The sequence below is a fragment of the Temnothorax longispinosus genome, chromosome 7 (genome assembly GCF_030848805.1).
Source record: "Temnothorax longispinosus isolate EJ_2023e chromosome 7, Tlon_JGU_v1, whole genome shotgun sequence".
In the NCBI taxonomy this organism is placed as follows: domain Eukaryota; kingdom Metazoa; phylum Arthropoda; class Insecta; order Hymenoptera; family Formicidae; genus Temnothorax; species Temnothorax longispinosus.
Genome location: NC_092364.1, coordinates 732,578 through 747,362, shown reverse-complemented (window position 1 = coordinate 747,362; position 14,785 = coordinate 732,578). Strand labels below are relative to the sequence as shown.

General features: G+C 37.1%; 1 protein-coding gene across 5 annotated transcripts in view; it reads right to left on the bottom strand.

Annotated features, from left to right (window-relative positions):
* Positions 1-24: 24 nt before the first annotated feature.
* The window catches only part of LOC139816045 (parathyroid hormone/parathyroid hormone-related peptide receptor), a 41,066-nt gene continuing 26,305 nt past the window's right edge, over positions 25-14,785 (bottom strand). For 3 of the 5 annotated variants that reach the window (XM_071783337.1, XM_071783339.1, XM_071783338.1), the window contains exons 4-9: positions 11,290-11,383; positions 8,426-8,532; positions 7,701-7,859; positions 6,265-6,359; positions 5,529-5,878; positions 26-1,000 (exon numbers count right to left, since the gene is read on the bottom strand). In XM_071783337.1, the coding sequence (XP_071639438.1) occupies positions 957-1,000; positions 5,529-5,878; positions 6,265-6,359; positions 7,701-7,859; positions 8,426-8,532; positions 11,290-11,383 (849 nt within the window). In that variant the 3' untranslated portion in view covers positions 26-956. Of the gene's footprint in view, positions 1,001-5,528; positions 5,879-6,264; positions 6,360-7,700; positions 7,860-8,425; positions 8,533-11,289; positions 11,384-14,785 lie in introns of all 5 variants that reach the window. The other 2 variants (XM_071783341.1, XM_071783342.1) reach the window with 2 other exon arrangements.

The window sequence follows — 14,785 nt, the reverse complement described above, 5'->3', positions numbered from 1 at the left end:
CTTATAATAATAAGTTTCTCTACGACAAGAGGAAGTAAATAATTTAGTATAAAGTGTTTTCTGATTTCTCCCCCAAAGTTTATAATCACAGAAAAAGATACAAATACATTTGTTAAATTATATAATATCCGTTAAGAATTAATAATTTCAAAATGATAGAGTTAAAAAATATCAATATGTATATGTATATATATATAAAATAATATATTGTACATATTTACAATTAAAATAAAAAATGCCTGAGATAATTTTAAGATAAATTCGTTTATGACTATTTGAGAAAGATAGATGGGAGAAAAATATATATAATAAAAAACCTAGTTTTGTAGTCGAAATTATGTCATTATTGATGTTGCTCGTATCGTTGCACAATCACGGTTAGAACCGTCGTAATTTTCAAGAATTCTTGAGAATTTCTCCTGAAAATTGAAAGATTCTACATTTCCCTGTAGAGAATCCTGTTACCCTTTATTGCCGAAGACAGTCAGGATGCTTCAGAAGAGACTCACATCAAGGAGACTTATATTCTGTCTCTTGTTCCACGTTAAACACGATTGATTTCTACTAGTAAAATTTCAAAGTATATATTTTAAATATGTTTAAACGCGCTAAAGAACAAATAACGATAAAAAGATAAATTATATATAAACGTTTATTAAAACAAAAGACCTCTTCTAAGTTAGCAGGACCAAATCGGCAGAATCAAACCGGACCTATCAGAATATTTAGTACCCATTTTGTACTAATTTGTACCACTAATAACAATTTTGTATCCCGTGCCATTTCGGAGAAAATCGTGGCGGTGCTACCTTAGCATTAAGCTAGAAAGACCACAAGAAAAAAAAAGAAAAAAAGAAAATTAAATACAGAAATTTGAAGGACTGAATTTGTATTAATTTGTACCATACAAATAAACTTAATATACATATATTTATCCCTTCTGCTCAAAAAATAACTCACCGGCCGATGCGCAACAGCGGAGTTGTAATTCTGTGTTGATCTGTAACAAAAGAAATATTTTTATATTAAAGCTACGTCCAAGATAATCGACAGTAAATAATTATCGAAGTAAATAATTATTGCCCGTTTTTAAAACATTATTTTCATCCGCGAAAAATTGTACAAATAATACTGCGACCGTGCGAATAAGAGAGAGACGCAACGTTCGCGACGTAATATCTCGCATACGCCGGAGATCAGACTCGACCCGAAATTGCACCGTAGTTAAAAACCACGAAAGTGGCGGAGTCGGCAAAATATAATATATAAGAAAATTAACAACTACTCACCCCACGGTTGCTCCGCCGTCGCCCGATGCCTCCCAGGCCCCGTTCTCCTCTCCTCGATCGTCCTCCGTTACTCCGTTGGTCCATTGTCGCACTCACTCACAACGCGACGACGTTCACCAGCGAAAATCGACGATATCGTCGATGACTCTTCTTATGATCGCGCGACACTAAAGGCACACGGCACTCCCGGTATTAATCTCGCGACGCGGTAACTAATTACGTCGCGGTCGAAGAAGCTGCGAACGAAGCTGTATGATCCGCTCGACACCCGTCGGCCCACGTCGGCCCGTGCCGCGATGTCCATTGTCCCGCAGATAGACGATAACATGGAGACGACGTTGACGAGCGAAAATCGACGACATCGTCTCTTATGATCGCGCGACACTAAAAAGGCATGGCACTCCCCGGTATTAATCTCACGACACGGACGCGGCGCGTACTTGATTACACTTCAGGCTGCGTTCGCTTTGATTGCTTTCGGCACGAAAGCGCCCAAAGCGCGAACGCAGCCTTAATTATACAGCGACGAAAGAATTACGGCGGAAAAACTATAGGTACGATCCGCTTGTCGCCCGTGACGTGACGGCCGTGACGATGACGTCCCACGTCCCGCACTGTCCCGCAGCCCGCAGGTAGACCGGGTAGACGCGACAAGTGAATCTAACATGGCGGAATTTAGCAAATCGGCACGGCCAACTTCACTCGTCAAGAGGAATTGTCGCGACTGTCGCGAGGACGCTACTTCGCGCTACTTGCTCCTCCTACACCTGTACTTTTCGCACTTTGAACAACAAATAACATCAATATTAGCGATGTAAGCGATGTAAGCGAGCAACGACGTCAGAAATCAGAACGGGCCGCGGGCGCCTTGGTAACATGAGCAGTGGGGATAGAGAGGGGTAGGCTTTATGCGATACGCATACCCGGCATACCGAACTAACCGACCGCGGCGCGGCGAGGCGGCGACCGCGCACCGTGTGTATTCACCTTACCCCCACTCTATCCCCACTACTCATGTTTACCGCGACGCCCGTGACCTGTTCTGACGTCAGACGTGTCGTTACTCCCGCGCCCCGCGCCCCTCGCTCCAGTTCCCGTTCCCATATCGCGGAGTAAATACACGAGTCGCCGGGTCCGATTGTTTAGCTTGCGAAAAACTGTGATACATATATCGAAAGTTCATTTAATTCATGTGCTTCGAGGATAATCCGTAGTTAATCAAAGTCGCGTAATCGCGTAATCGCGTTCTCGAGACAGTTGCTCCGGCGAGTGAAGTTGGCCGTGCGCGATTTACGAAATTCTCTCCGCCACCTTCGCTTCACTTGTCGTGTCTACCTGCGCGCGGGAATCGCGGGATGTCACGGTGCGGCGCGGCGTCAAGCGGATCGTATAGTTTCGTTCGTAGTTTCTTCGACCGCGACGTAATTAGTTACCGCGTCGCGAGATTAATACCGGGAGTGCCGTGTGCCTTTAGTGTCGCGCGATCATAAGAAGAGACGATATCGTCGATTTTCGCTGGTGAACGTCGTCGCGTTGTGAGTGAGTGCGACAATGGACCAACGGAGTAACGGAGGACGATCTAGGAGAGGAGAACGGGGCCTGGGAGGCATCGGGCGACGGCGGAGCAACCGTGGGGTGAGTAGTTGTTAATTTTCTTATATATTATATTTTGCCGACTCCGCCACTTTCGTGGTTTTTAACTACGGTGCAATTTCGGTTCGAGACTGATCTCCGGCATATGCGAGATATTACGTCGCGAACGTTGCGTCTCTCTCTTATTCGTACGGTCGCAATATTATTTGTACAATTTTTCGCGGATGAATTATGCGAACTAGTTAGCACGGAAATATCCAGCCGCTTATTGCGGCGCCGGCGCCGGCGGCCGCGATTGTTTTTTACATTTTAAAATCAGATATTTGTTAAAATAATGTTTTAAAAACGGGCAATAATTATTTACTTCGATAATTATTTACTGTCGATTATCTTGGACGTAGCTTTAATATAAAAATATTTCTTTTGTTACAGATCAACGCAGAATTACAACTCCGCTGTTGCGCATCGGCCGGTGAGTTATTTTTTTAGCAGAAGGGATGAATATATTAAGTTTATTTGTATGGTAAAACGTAGTACAAATTCAGTCCTTCAAATTTCTGTATTTAATTTTCTTTTTTTCTTTTTTTTTTCTTGTGGTCTTTCTAGCTTAATGCTAAGGTAGCACCGCCACGATTTTCTCCGAAATGGCACGGGATACAAAATTGTTATTAGTAGTACAAATCAGTACAAAATGGGTACTAATTAAAGATTCTGATAGGTTCGGTTTGATTCTGCCGATTTGGTCCTGCTAGCTTAGCTTAGAAGAGGTATAGTTGTAGCGATGAATCTTGCTGCGGAGTACGTTTTTATTTGTTGTAATTCGTTGTAATTCATACTTGCGGTATTCGTACATTTTAAGACCGTATTATGTTTCTCGAGTTTTAAGAGACTAAAGGAACTGAAATAGTGTATTTATCGTTTTCGAGATTGCGTTGGAATTTGAAGATGTTATGGTAACGGTGAAGAATTTAGCATATATCGTTAATCAACTTGTTCTGTTATAGTCTGGAAGGCTAGAAATTAATTAAGGGGGGAAGCCACTGTAACAGGCGGAAAAAAATGCTATTTTCATGAATTTTTTTTGCGAGAAAAAATAAATTTAATTAAATTGGTTCGTTATTTCTTTAAAGTACATATATTAAATATATTGTAAAAAAATCATTAAAAAATATTAATATTTGCGCCTTCAGCGTGTGGTGCCTCGAAACTACATTTTCGCAGCTGGGCGCTCGCATATCTCGGTCAATTTTTATCCGAATGACTTGAAATTTGAACAGAATGTTTATAACAAAATTGTCTTCAGTTAAGCGTACGGATTTTTTGATTGGACAATTAGTTTTTGAATATCTAACAATTTAAAAAGTAGCAAAATTTTTGTCTAAATCTCGATTTTTTTTTAGAACTGCGCCATTTTGTTAAAAATTAATATTTCAAAAAATCCGTACGCTTAACTGAAGACAATTTTGTTATAAACATTCTCTTCAAATTTCAAGTTATTTGGGTAACAATTGACCGAGATATGCGAGCGCCCAGCTTTTTTGCGGAGGTACACGGCACCACATGCTGAAGGCGCAAATATTAATATTTTTTAATGATTTTTTTTAACAATATATTTAATATATGTACTTTAAAGAAATGACAAACCAATTTAATTAAATTTATTAATTCTCGCGAAAAAAAATTTATGAAAATAGCATTTATTTCCGGCCGTCACAGTGGTTTTCCCCTTTAATCACAGCGTGTAAATCCGCGACAAGATGTAAGACTCTGCATCACTTAAACCGAAACGTGCGAAACCGAAAATTTAATGGCGACTAAGACGCAGAGCTGTTGCAGATACAACTCCTTCTGCTACGAAATATCCGCGAAATCGCAAAGGCTGCTCCTGCACGTGGTGCGAAGGAGCTTGGAAGCCAATTTTTTAATCGCCAGCAAGATATGCTTTCTTTTTAAAGAGCTTCAACATGATAAAGATTATTTACGAATTTTGTGCTGTTACAACGTGTTCCTTTGAAGAATCGCTCTTATTTTAAAGCTGATACAATCTTCGGTGTCGTATTTTACCGTAATTGCGTCCTTCCAATGATCAATGGTCAATATATAATTTGGGTAGTATTTCTGTGAAATCACTATTATGTTATAGTAATAGCTAGCACCGCCACGATTTTCTCCGAAATGGCACGGGATACAAAATTGTTATTAGTGGTACAAAATAGTACAAAATGGGTACTAAATATTCTGATAGGTCCGGTTTGATTCTGCCAATTTGGTCCTGCTAGCTTAGAAAAGGTAAACAAAAGAATATCTCCTTGCAGATTAATCAAATAATCAAATAATAAGAACAAATTATTGATTCGACTTTATCGTCTACAGTCGTTTTTGAATAGCCTTTTAATCTTGATAATTAAATCTCAGATTAAATTCTGAGTAAGGAAGTGTCAATATTTTATTCTTCAAATTTATTTAAAGAAAGTTTTTATCTTATATATTTTCTTAATATCGAGCATCAAAAAGATTTAAAAGATGATAAAATAGTTATATTAATTAAAGAGCGCGAAGTAAATTACAACTAATGTAGGGATATGTGATTGAAATCGCGAAAATCTTTTAGAATTAACGGTAATTTCTGAGATTAATCTTACTTACCCCATCCGAAAACGACGTAGCCTGTGATGCTAGAATTGGAATCGGTGAAAAGCGCCAGGAAGACCAGGTTGTGCAGATATATACCTTCCATCAGGATCCAAGAGTAGTTTGCCAGGATAAAGTATTGCCACAGACTGGTGAACGTCTTACATTGCCAATTGCTCTCCTTCTCGTCGAGCAGCCAGTAACCCTCGTTGACTTTGATCACGGCTTCCGCCAGTCCGATGCCGGACACGAAGAGTACGTCTTTCAGTAGCGCCATGAATGCTCGCATCACGAATGAGACGAACAGGTGCATGTGCAATATATTCCGTGGGCATCGCAATTTCCTACGTCCGACGGGAGACAAACTTGAACGTGGCAACGCGAATTACGTTTCGATTAGGACATTAGGAGATGCGAGACTTTATGCGGTGCTATGAGACATTGTACGATATGACTTTGAAACGAAACTGATCGTGCCCCGATGAAAAGATCTCGGTGATCTTCAAGATTTGCGATTTTATATCAGCGTAAACAAGACACTAAAATTTATTGCTCTTTCAGGGGCAGCCACGACGTTAAATTTCTTATTTTACAACGCGATATATTGGGAACAATAAAAATACGATAAAATGTTTTAAGAGATATCTGACAATTTTTTTAGTCTTTTTATATTAAGAGAATCGAAAATGTTGGCAACAAAACCTCTTGTTTCGTAATCATGTGTTGATTACATTTATATAAATATACTTACTTGATGGCGGCCAAAATGCAAAATGCAATGATGAGAGTGAACAGCGAGATTGAGTAGCCGAGTTTCGAGATGGTCTTGACGATCGGGAAGAATTTCTACAACATGCAATTGCGTTCTAAATGGGAAATAATTAATTATTGACTTACCATTTACCTATGAGAATTTAATTGATAAAATAATTAACCGGTAACGCACGTTCGTAATTAATTGTAAAATTAATATAACAATAATTAAATTAATTTCTGTAAAGTATCATTATAAATTATATATATAAATAATTTTGAAAATTTATTGACGTATACACACACATTAATAAATGATTAAATTGACTTTTTACATGTAAGCAATCTCAAATGCGACTTTTCCTAATTAATTTATTCGACAAAGCTACCACAACAATGTCGTTATATGATCTCTATTAGCAAAGCAAATTACGAATTGAAATTGTGTTTAATTTATGGCTTTCATAAACCTCTCTAATTCTCTTCTATACAGATCTCTACTGTACAGTACATTGACGGTATTCCTTGTCTTCGGATGTGTATTTCCTTCCATGCTAGCTTTATGATCCTCAAGGAGATCCCTTGCTATTATGTTATAATTTCGTCGTCGCTTTACGAAAGCTCCTCTACGAAACTTGTATAGTCGTCATATATTCACGCATTGAGCAAAACGCTTCCATCGTATTTGCTTGTATTAAATTATGGTCAAGTTTGTATTAAATTTGCATTAAAGCTGTCAATTTGTGTTTCAAATATATTAATTATTTAATCTTCTTAATTATTGAGCGATTTTAGTAAACGTCTCTAAAATTATAACAAAAAATTATTTGCTCTGTTATTTTTCGCTGTATATATCGTTACATAATAATCTTCACAGACTGAAAAGTTGATAAAAAGACAAGATAGGTGATTACTAAAAAAATAGGATTTCCTTTAATTTGGATTTTAAAGCTGACGCCTCAATTTTGACGCTATTTGTGCGAATTCTGCCTGATTTAATAATAAAGCGTAGAGCTCTTGATGAAAAAATTTTTCCAGTATTTTCCGCCCGATCTCCTCGATAACACTGTTACGACAAAGTTATTGGCTCATTTGCTCGCCCGCTCGGTTCATTATCGTCCAAGTCTGGAAACTAACTCCGCAGCAACGTCTCGGGGTCCCTGTGAATAGTGCAAAGCGTCGTGACGCATCCCCCTCCCGCTGGACAAAACGTCGTTTACGGCTCTCATTTCCTCATGAGTAGAGCCAACTGACGTCACGTCGCCGTGTGATCCGATCGATCTTTTCATCTCCGTCGTTTTCGACGCGCGGCGGCGCGGGCGGTGCCGCGGAAACCCGGCAAAGAAGAAGGTCCCGAATTTACTTATCCTTACGTTTTTAGCGAAACGGATTAATCTACTGTTGGCTTGTCGTCACACGGTCTTATTTCTTTACCTTAATGAGAGTAGCGTTGTTTGCCTGCGCGTCTGACATGTTCATCAGGACGGTGACCAGCGAATCTCGATAGCACTGGGTATAGTTGGTCCATGTGTTATGGGTTTCGGCGTTCCAGTACCATTCGCCGTTCGGCATGCATTGCTTCGAAGTGAATGCCTGAAAGACGCACTCTCTCTTATTTCTTCGATTAATTCGACAATGATTATTCGTTAACAAAAATATCGGGAGAGATCGCTGTTTCTCGAGCTACAAGAGAGAGCACACCGAAATAGAGGTTTACTTCAAATTATGTTTCAAATCAATTTTGTTTAAGGTAGAATTTCAATTCGCGGATCATTTGCAAAGATATTTAAACGCGAACGTAAGAGTTATAAAACAAAATGACGCGTAGCGAGGCTTTGTCTAACGAGGAAAAATGGAGCTCGAATTCGTCGAGGAGTCGTTCAGACACGTCGCCGAACCGTGTCGAAGACTTTTCAATCACTTAAAGCTGAAAAATGGATTTTATCGTCGATTCGCGAGGATCTTAGAGCTATCAGAGAGCGGCGTTATTAGATCGAGAAACCGTTCTAATTAAGTTTCTCAGTTCTAAGAGAATCGAGAATCTCAATATTAATTCGTTCCGGTGTCATTATTCCATCAAATAAAATTTTACCAGTGAAAGTAGTTTCCGGAAAATCTACACGAGGATCGATCCAGGTGAATTTAACATGACTACATACATGAGCGTCGAAACCCACGATGTAAGAGGGGCACTGCTGAACAGCTAGTTGTCCAGGTGCTGTCGAGTTCCAACATAGTATCTTGTCCCAAATCTCGGGACACCAGCCTGAATAGATTGCAACAAAATGTTAGCGTAAAGATAAATGACGAAGATATCTGAAGCAGCAAACTAATTATTATTATTGTCAATATATGACGCGCAAAGAAAAAATATGGTTGGGAAATATCTTGTTCCAACGTTTTTATTTTTTTGGGGTCCTTACAGTCCTGTTTATAAATTTTTAATTACGATTCGGAAAGATACTACGTAGATAGTTTTTACATTAAGTTCTTTATATTTGCAGAGCGCTTATAAACTATATTCGTTTCATAAACGTACATATAAATATTCTATGTTAATTCGCATGGATTTCTCTGGCGCGATTCAGTAGAGCTGGATGGAAATAATAGATCTGGTTCCTCAGTGCACGATAGGATTTCAGTCACGATATACAGATCCAGTTATACATATCCCGCTGTATTATTATTAAATATATTGTGCGTTACGTCAAGCGAATCGGCCATTATCGTAAACGGCAGGGCGCGGCGCAGCGGCGGCGGTGAGAATAATAGGTCACCGAACGATTAGGATTGTTCATTCAGGATCGTGATTCAAAGCTAAGTGCCAAATTTGACGTGGTCATCCGGATTGCCGGTCTTTTAGCGATGAGCTTCACGCGGCTTATATACAGGAATAGGATATCCATTAGGTCCTGGAGATCCGTATAGAATTGCATTTAGCTGTATCATCACATGTATATTAAGGGTCCACGACTCTGTATGCGAACAGTAGGCCACACGGGGTGGCAGGCTACCCTATTCACTTGAAACAATATTCGATATTATCGCGTACGTTATCCGCATAAGCCGTGAATTACGCTGCCGTGCATTATATATTTCCCTTGCGCGCTATATACATATGTATAATGACTTTGTTGAGAATGCGAGAAAAAAGTATTATAATTAAATATTAATAAGAGTAGATAGATACATTAACAAATACACTAAAAATGCAAGAAAAAAAGCATATAAAATGTATATGAGTATCGACAGCGTTTTCGCTTTTTCGGTATCTATAATCCTGAATCAAATAAGCTACAAAATATATGTATAGGTAATTACACTATATATATAGCTGCATAAGAAAGTTTGGGGAAAAATATTTAAAACAATTATTAAAATAATAATTAGGACAATGCACGAGACTTTGCTAAGGCTACTAAAAAAGTTTATTGGTTCATCGGGAGCTGTGTTTAAAATCTAGGTTTTCCATAAAATTATGAATAATAGTAAAACTATGTAAAAGTACTTCTAACTTCGTGTAACTGTGTGAACTATAATCTACATCGCGACATTATTCGCGTCTTTATTCTTTCAAGTTGCATTACAATTTTTTGTTTTCTTTTTTAATAATTGTAAAGGTTGTAAAGGATGAAATAATTTCCCGGAGCTTTTCGCCATTTATCTCCATTTTAACGTCAATTAATTTAAAATGTTCTCTTTTAAATAGATCAAACTGCGACGAATGCTTTTGAAAGATCTCTGAATGTGTTTAATCGTTCCGCCTTAATAATTGAAAGGATTTACGCGTGCAAATTAAGATTCAAGTTAATAAGACAACTAATCGTCAACGCGATTTGCGTGTCAAGCAACACTTCTGTGTAACTTCCTTTTGTAAGGCGACACAATAAATGAAACTCGTGAAACTCTCGCCTAAATTCACAATGCTGCTCGTGTAATTAATGGCGGCACACTATAAGCTTCGCGTTTGATTTTGTCGACCTGCTCGAACGGGCCAGCATCGCAATGCGAGATTAATTGCGACGTTAATTGCTCCGGAGACATTCTATGGATGCTGTTTACTTACGCGCGTGTGTACACGCGCGAAAACGCGAATCGTGTGCTGCGACACGTGCGAGAGCGTGCGGTTAACATTAGTCCGTGCATCGTGCGTGTCCGTCATCTTTGAATCTTTCCGCATTCATGCATTATGCAAGTTTATAACCTGTTGATTTTCAATTGTTTACTGTCGCCAATACTATAATTATCAGAATTGCGCGATACTTGGGGAAAAAAAACCACCATAAATTATTTTGTTTTCTGCGAACCATGCAGGAACACAAAGAAGTCGAATTGATCTCGCGACTTAAATTCTCTTTCACTACGATGCAATTAAAATGGAAAAATAAAAAATTTCCAAATTTTGGAGTCGTGATTGTACCATTATCATTATTATACATAAAAATGTTTAAATGACGCCAACATAATGCGAGCACGATAATAATATTTAAACAAACGTAAATGCCGTAAGAAATATATTATTAATATGTAACGCTGCCAAAATAATGGAGAAATTAGTGTAATTATTTACGATCCTATTATAAATAATAATTATTCGTAGTTTGTGATCGACCGCGTCACCTGTTCAATATAATTAAATGGCCCGTAGGTCGCCTATTGTTTTGTATCCAACTAATACAGCGATATTAATTAAAACAAGTCGACATCTAACGATCGGTCGTAATTTTCACCTAATACAGAGACAGACACGAGTAGGTTAGACGCGCGAATGGAGAGATTATGATATGATAAATGATACGAAGCAGCCGGCGAGTGACATTCGTAGCAGGCGTTGGATTCAAGATCGTTCGAGCATATAGTAAGTCTTACTACTAGACGCACTCACTTTTAATGCATGGAAATCATGTCAGCCCCGTGATACATCGCACAATCGTTCTCTCGCTCGAAATGTCAATAGTATTCGACACGCGACGATATTTCTCGCGCGTTCCATTTTTTCGAAATATTATCCCACCCTGCTTACCTGGTCTCAATATATTTCCGTGATCGCAACGCTTGGATTCTGATTCCAGTCTGTCAATCATCAACTTCTGGATTCGGTCAATGTTATCATTTCTCTAAAACAGATTCAATGTAAACATGAATTTATATATATGTATATATAGGATTACGTATTTGCGTGTGTACGTGAGTGTGCGACTGGGGTACGTTAACAGGTAGGCTTAATATAGCAACAATATGTTGATGTCTCACCTTTTCCATTGCAATAAACATTATAATTATTTTCATTATTAGATATTATATTATATGTAACATATAATTATATTTCATTATTAATTATAAAAATAAAAATAATTCATGCGCAGTTTGATTTTGAACATCATTCTTGGAGCATATATTTCCGTTTTTAATTTTGCTTGAAGACTAATCTTTCCCCAAAATTTAAGTCGCGTGCCTCTTAAATTTTTACTACGTACTACGTAGTTCGGGGAACAATACATTTTGAGAAAATCTATACGTGAATTACGAACTAGCAAATTACGATGAAAACCATACTTCATATTTAAGACGATAACGTAACACAATAGGACTATCTGATGTGTGATAGAATTATTGACAGAAATATGAAATTGTAACTAAAAGGGATAGGGTTAAAGCGACGTTACAGTTAAAGTAATTACTATAGTATAGACTACGACAGCAATTTCATTGCAATCAAAGATTGTTCAATTTATTTATTTGTACAGTACGCACAGTGCGTTTATTTTATTCAATTATATTTTCATATCCATGTATATAACTGAATCATAGAATACTCGAAATGTTCTCTCGCGCGATATCATGCTAATTTAAAATATTTATAATATACACCCATCTCTATCTTTTCTGAAACACCAGTTTATAAAACGTTCGAAATGTTCTCCAACCTTTTTTCCATACATTTCAGGTAGAAAATTCGTTTAAATAAAATCAAGTTAAATAAAACAATTTTGCTTTAAATCGAGATACGGTTATCGCACAAATATTTCGAGTCTCCATATTTAATTTGCGTATCGGTGCGTATCGAATCGGCATATTGAAATGTGAAAACGCATCGGGAACGTGAAAATGCACGAGGCACCGTTAACTCGCGCCTGTTTCCACGAAGCGAAAAGCGAAAAGCGAAAAGCTCACTCCGAATGAACACCTTTGTGATTTTTAACTCGGTAAAAGCCGTATCTTCTCGTTTTAACTGCATTTTTTTTCTCTTTTATTGTGGCTTCTCGTAACGGAATTTGAGAAATTCCGTGATTCGTTTTCTCGAGGAAGAAAAATATACGCCAGAGTTAAACGCTTATCGGATATTTTTTTTCTATTTATATTTTTAAGCATATATCCAGAAGTATTTACCGCTGTTTCCAACAAATTTTTACTTTCAAATAGCGTGTTATGGGGTTTACGAAGAAATTCACCTTCCTGTTTTCATTAGCTTGTAATGTCGTTTTTCGCTTATTCTCTTGCAGCATGCAAAATCACTCAGCATTGATTGAATTTTTTCCCCTATCTATATCATAACTCCATTAGAGATTTTTAGAAAGAAGCAGAGAATTAATTAATTTGCGGTAAATTTAGGTAAAGCTGATGGAACTTTTCTAGTATAAAACCATAACCTCTTGTGGTTCTTTTCTTCTATTATTTTTATTTTTAAAAGAAGCATATACATGTGTGTGTATACTTATGTTTTGAGGTCAAATGAAAGTAGAAATGTAGTATGTGTATTTAGAAGATAATTAACTGATACAAAATTTGCATAGATTCGAATATCAATGGTTCTTCCGTTGTTTTTATTATTACTTTTAATTCTTTAATGATTTAAGCTTTAAGCATTATATAACATTCAGGAACAATAAATGTAGGTGTTATTCGTATGTTCTGTCTCGTAGCGATATTTTTGAGTTTTACTCGAATCCTTCCTGAATCACAATCGTCTGTCGACCCAAATTCATGCGTACAAATTTAACAAACTAAATGTGTTATAAATTACAAATTATATAAATTATTGTAAAAAATTATATAACACGTATCTGTGTTAAACTGTAATAAATCAATAACTATTTTTTAATTAATATCTGCGTTGAAAGTATCGGCAATGCGTAACAAAACTTCTCGGTAAAGTTGTATTAATAATAGTTTATTAGTTTGAAGAATATTATATCGTGATATATTTCTTTAAAACATGGTCTATTTCTTTAAGACATCTAATTTAATTTAAACAAAAAAGAGTTAGAATAGAGAAGAATCTATGTTTTATTTAGATCTTTTTAATGTATACAAAATTATCTTTCTCAATAATTATTTAAATTAACTTATGTTGCAATGATTTATGTGTTGCACGTTACTTCGACATGTTTTATAGTTCTGTAAACTTCAAGCTACCAAGCTATACATTATTCTACGTGTTCCAATGAAATGTCTAAAACATCTCTATGAATACACAAAACCTCTTCTCCCATTTTATATTTACGGCGCGCTCACTCCACTTTCTTTCGTTGTATTATCATTTTGTATGCTTCTCTCCGTCGTTTTCTCTACACTTCAACGACACAACAATCCCATCTGACGACATTCCTGATTGTATTACCAAGGCGGACATTTCTGTCCAGAAATTCTTATTACAATGAATTTTGTCAAACAACGTTAAAGCAAAGTTAAGAATTATCTACTGTCAGCAATCAATAATCGAATCCATTTGCGTAATATAACCGTTGGTTACAAAGCTGCAAATTAATATGCAAAACGGCATCGTTATATACATATATAAATTATAACTAAATTGTACAATATTTCCTGTGATAGGACGTGAATATAATATTTGCAAATAATTTATACATTGTAATATCAGCTTATTTGAGATCAAACTTATTAATATTATTATTATTGTTATTCTCAATTGTAATGAAGCATAATAATAACAGCTTGTTGAAACAAAAGTTTACGCAGAGGGTAGTTATATGGTTGATATTATAAACATCCACATTTTATCCTAAGCAACTTTAACTCTTATCAGAAGAAATAGAAAGTGATAGAATGTGGGAAAGCGATTTATGGCCGTTTGCACGGCTATTTCTTTCGAGCATACGAAGCAGAAATCCATCCGGAAGTTTCCAAAGGTTTCATAGTTCGCCGTACATTCTTCCTCGTGCCACCCTCCTCCTCCTCCTCAACGTGAAGGCGAAGCGATAAAATTTTCTATTTTCCTTCTAACTTGCTCTCCCACGCATGTCGCCTGTCGCGCACAGATCCCATAAAACGTGCGCGATTATTCTATTATAGGTCAAGTACTCGAAATAAACTCTGCAAATAACGCTCGGAGAATTAGCGGTGCATCCCCCTTTTCCTTCGCATTGCGGACTCTAAATTCGTGCAAATTCATTCCGCAACAATCAGAGCAATTCCAACACGAGTACTAATGCCCGTATAAAAGTTTCAAATTTTATCACTGTCTGCGAAGCTGCCGGTATAATCGATAAACCTTCTCA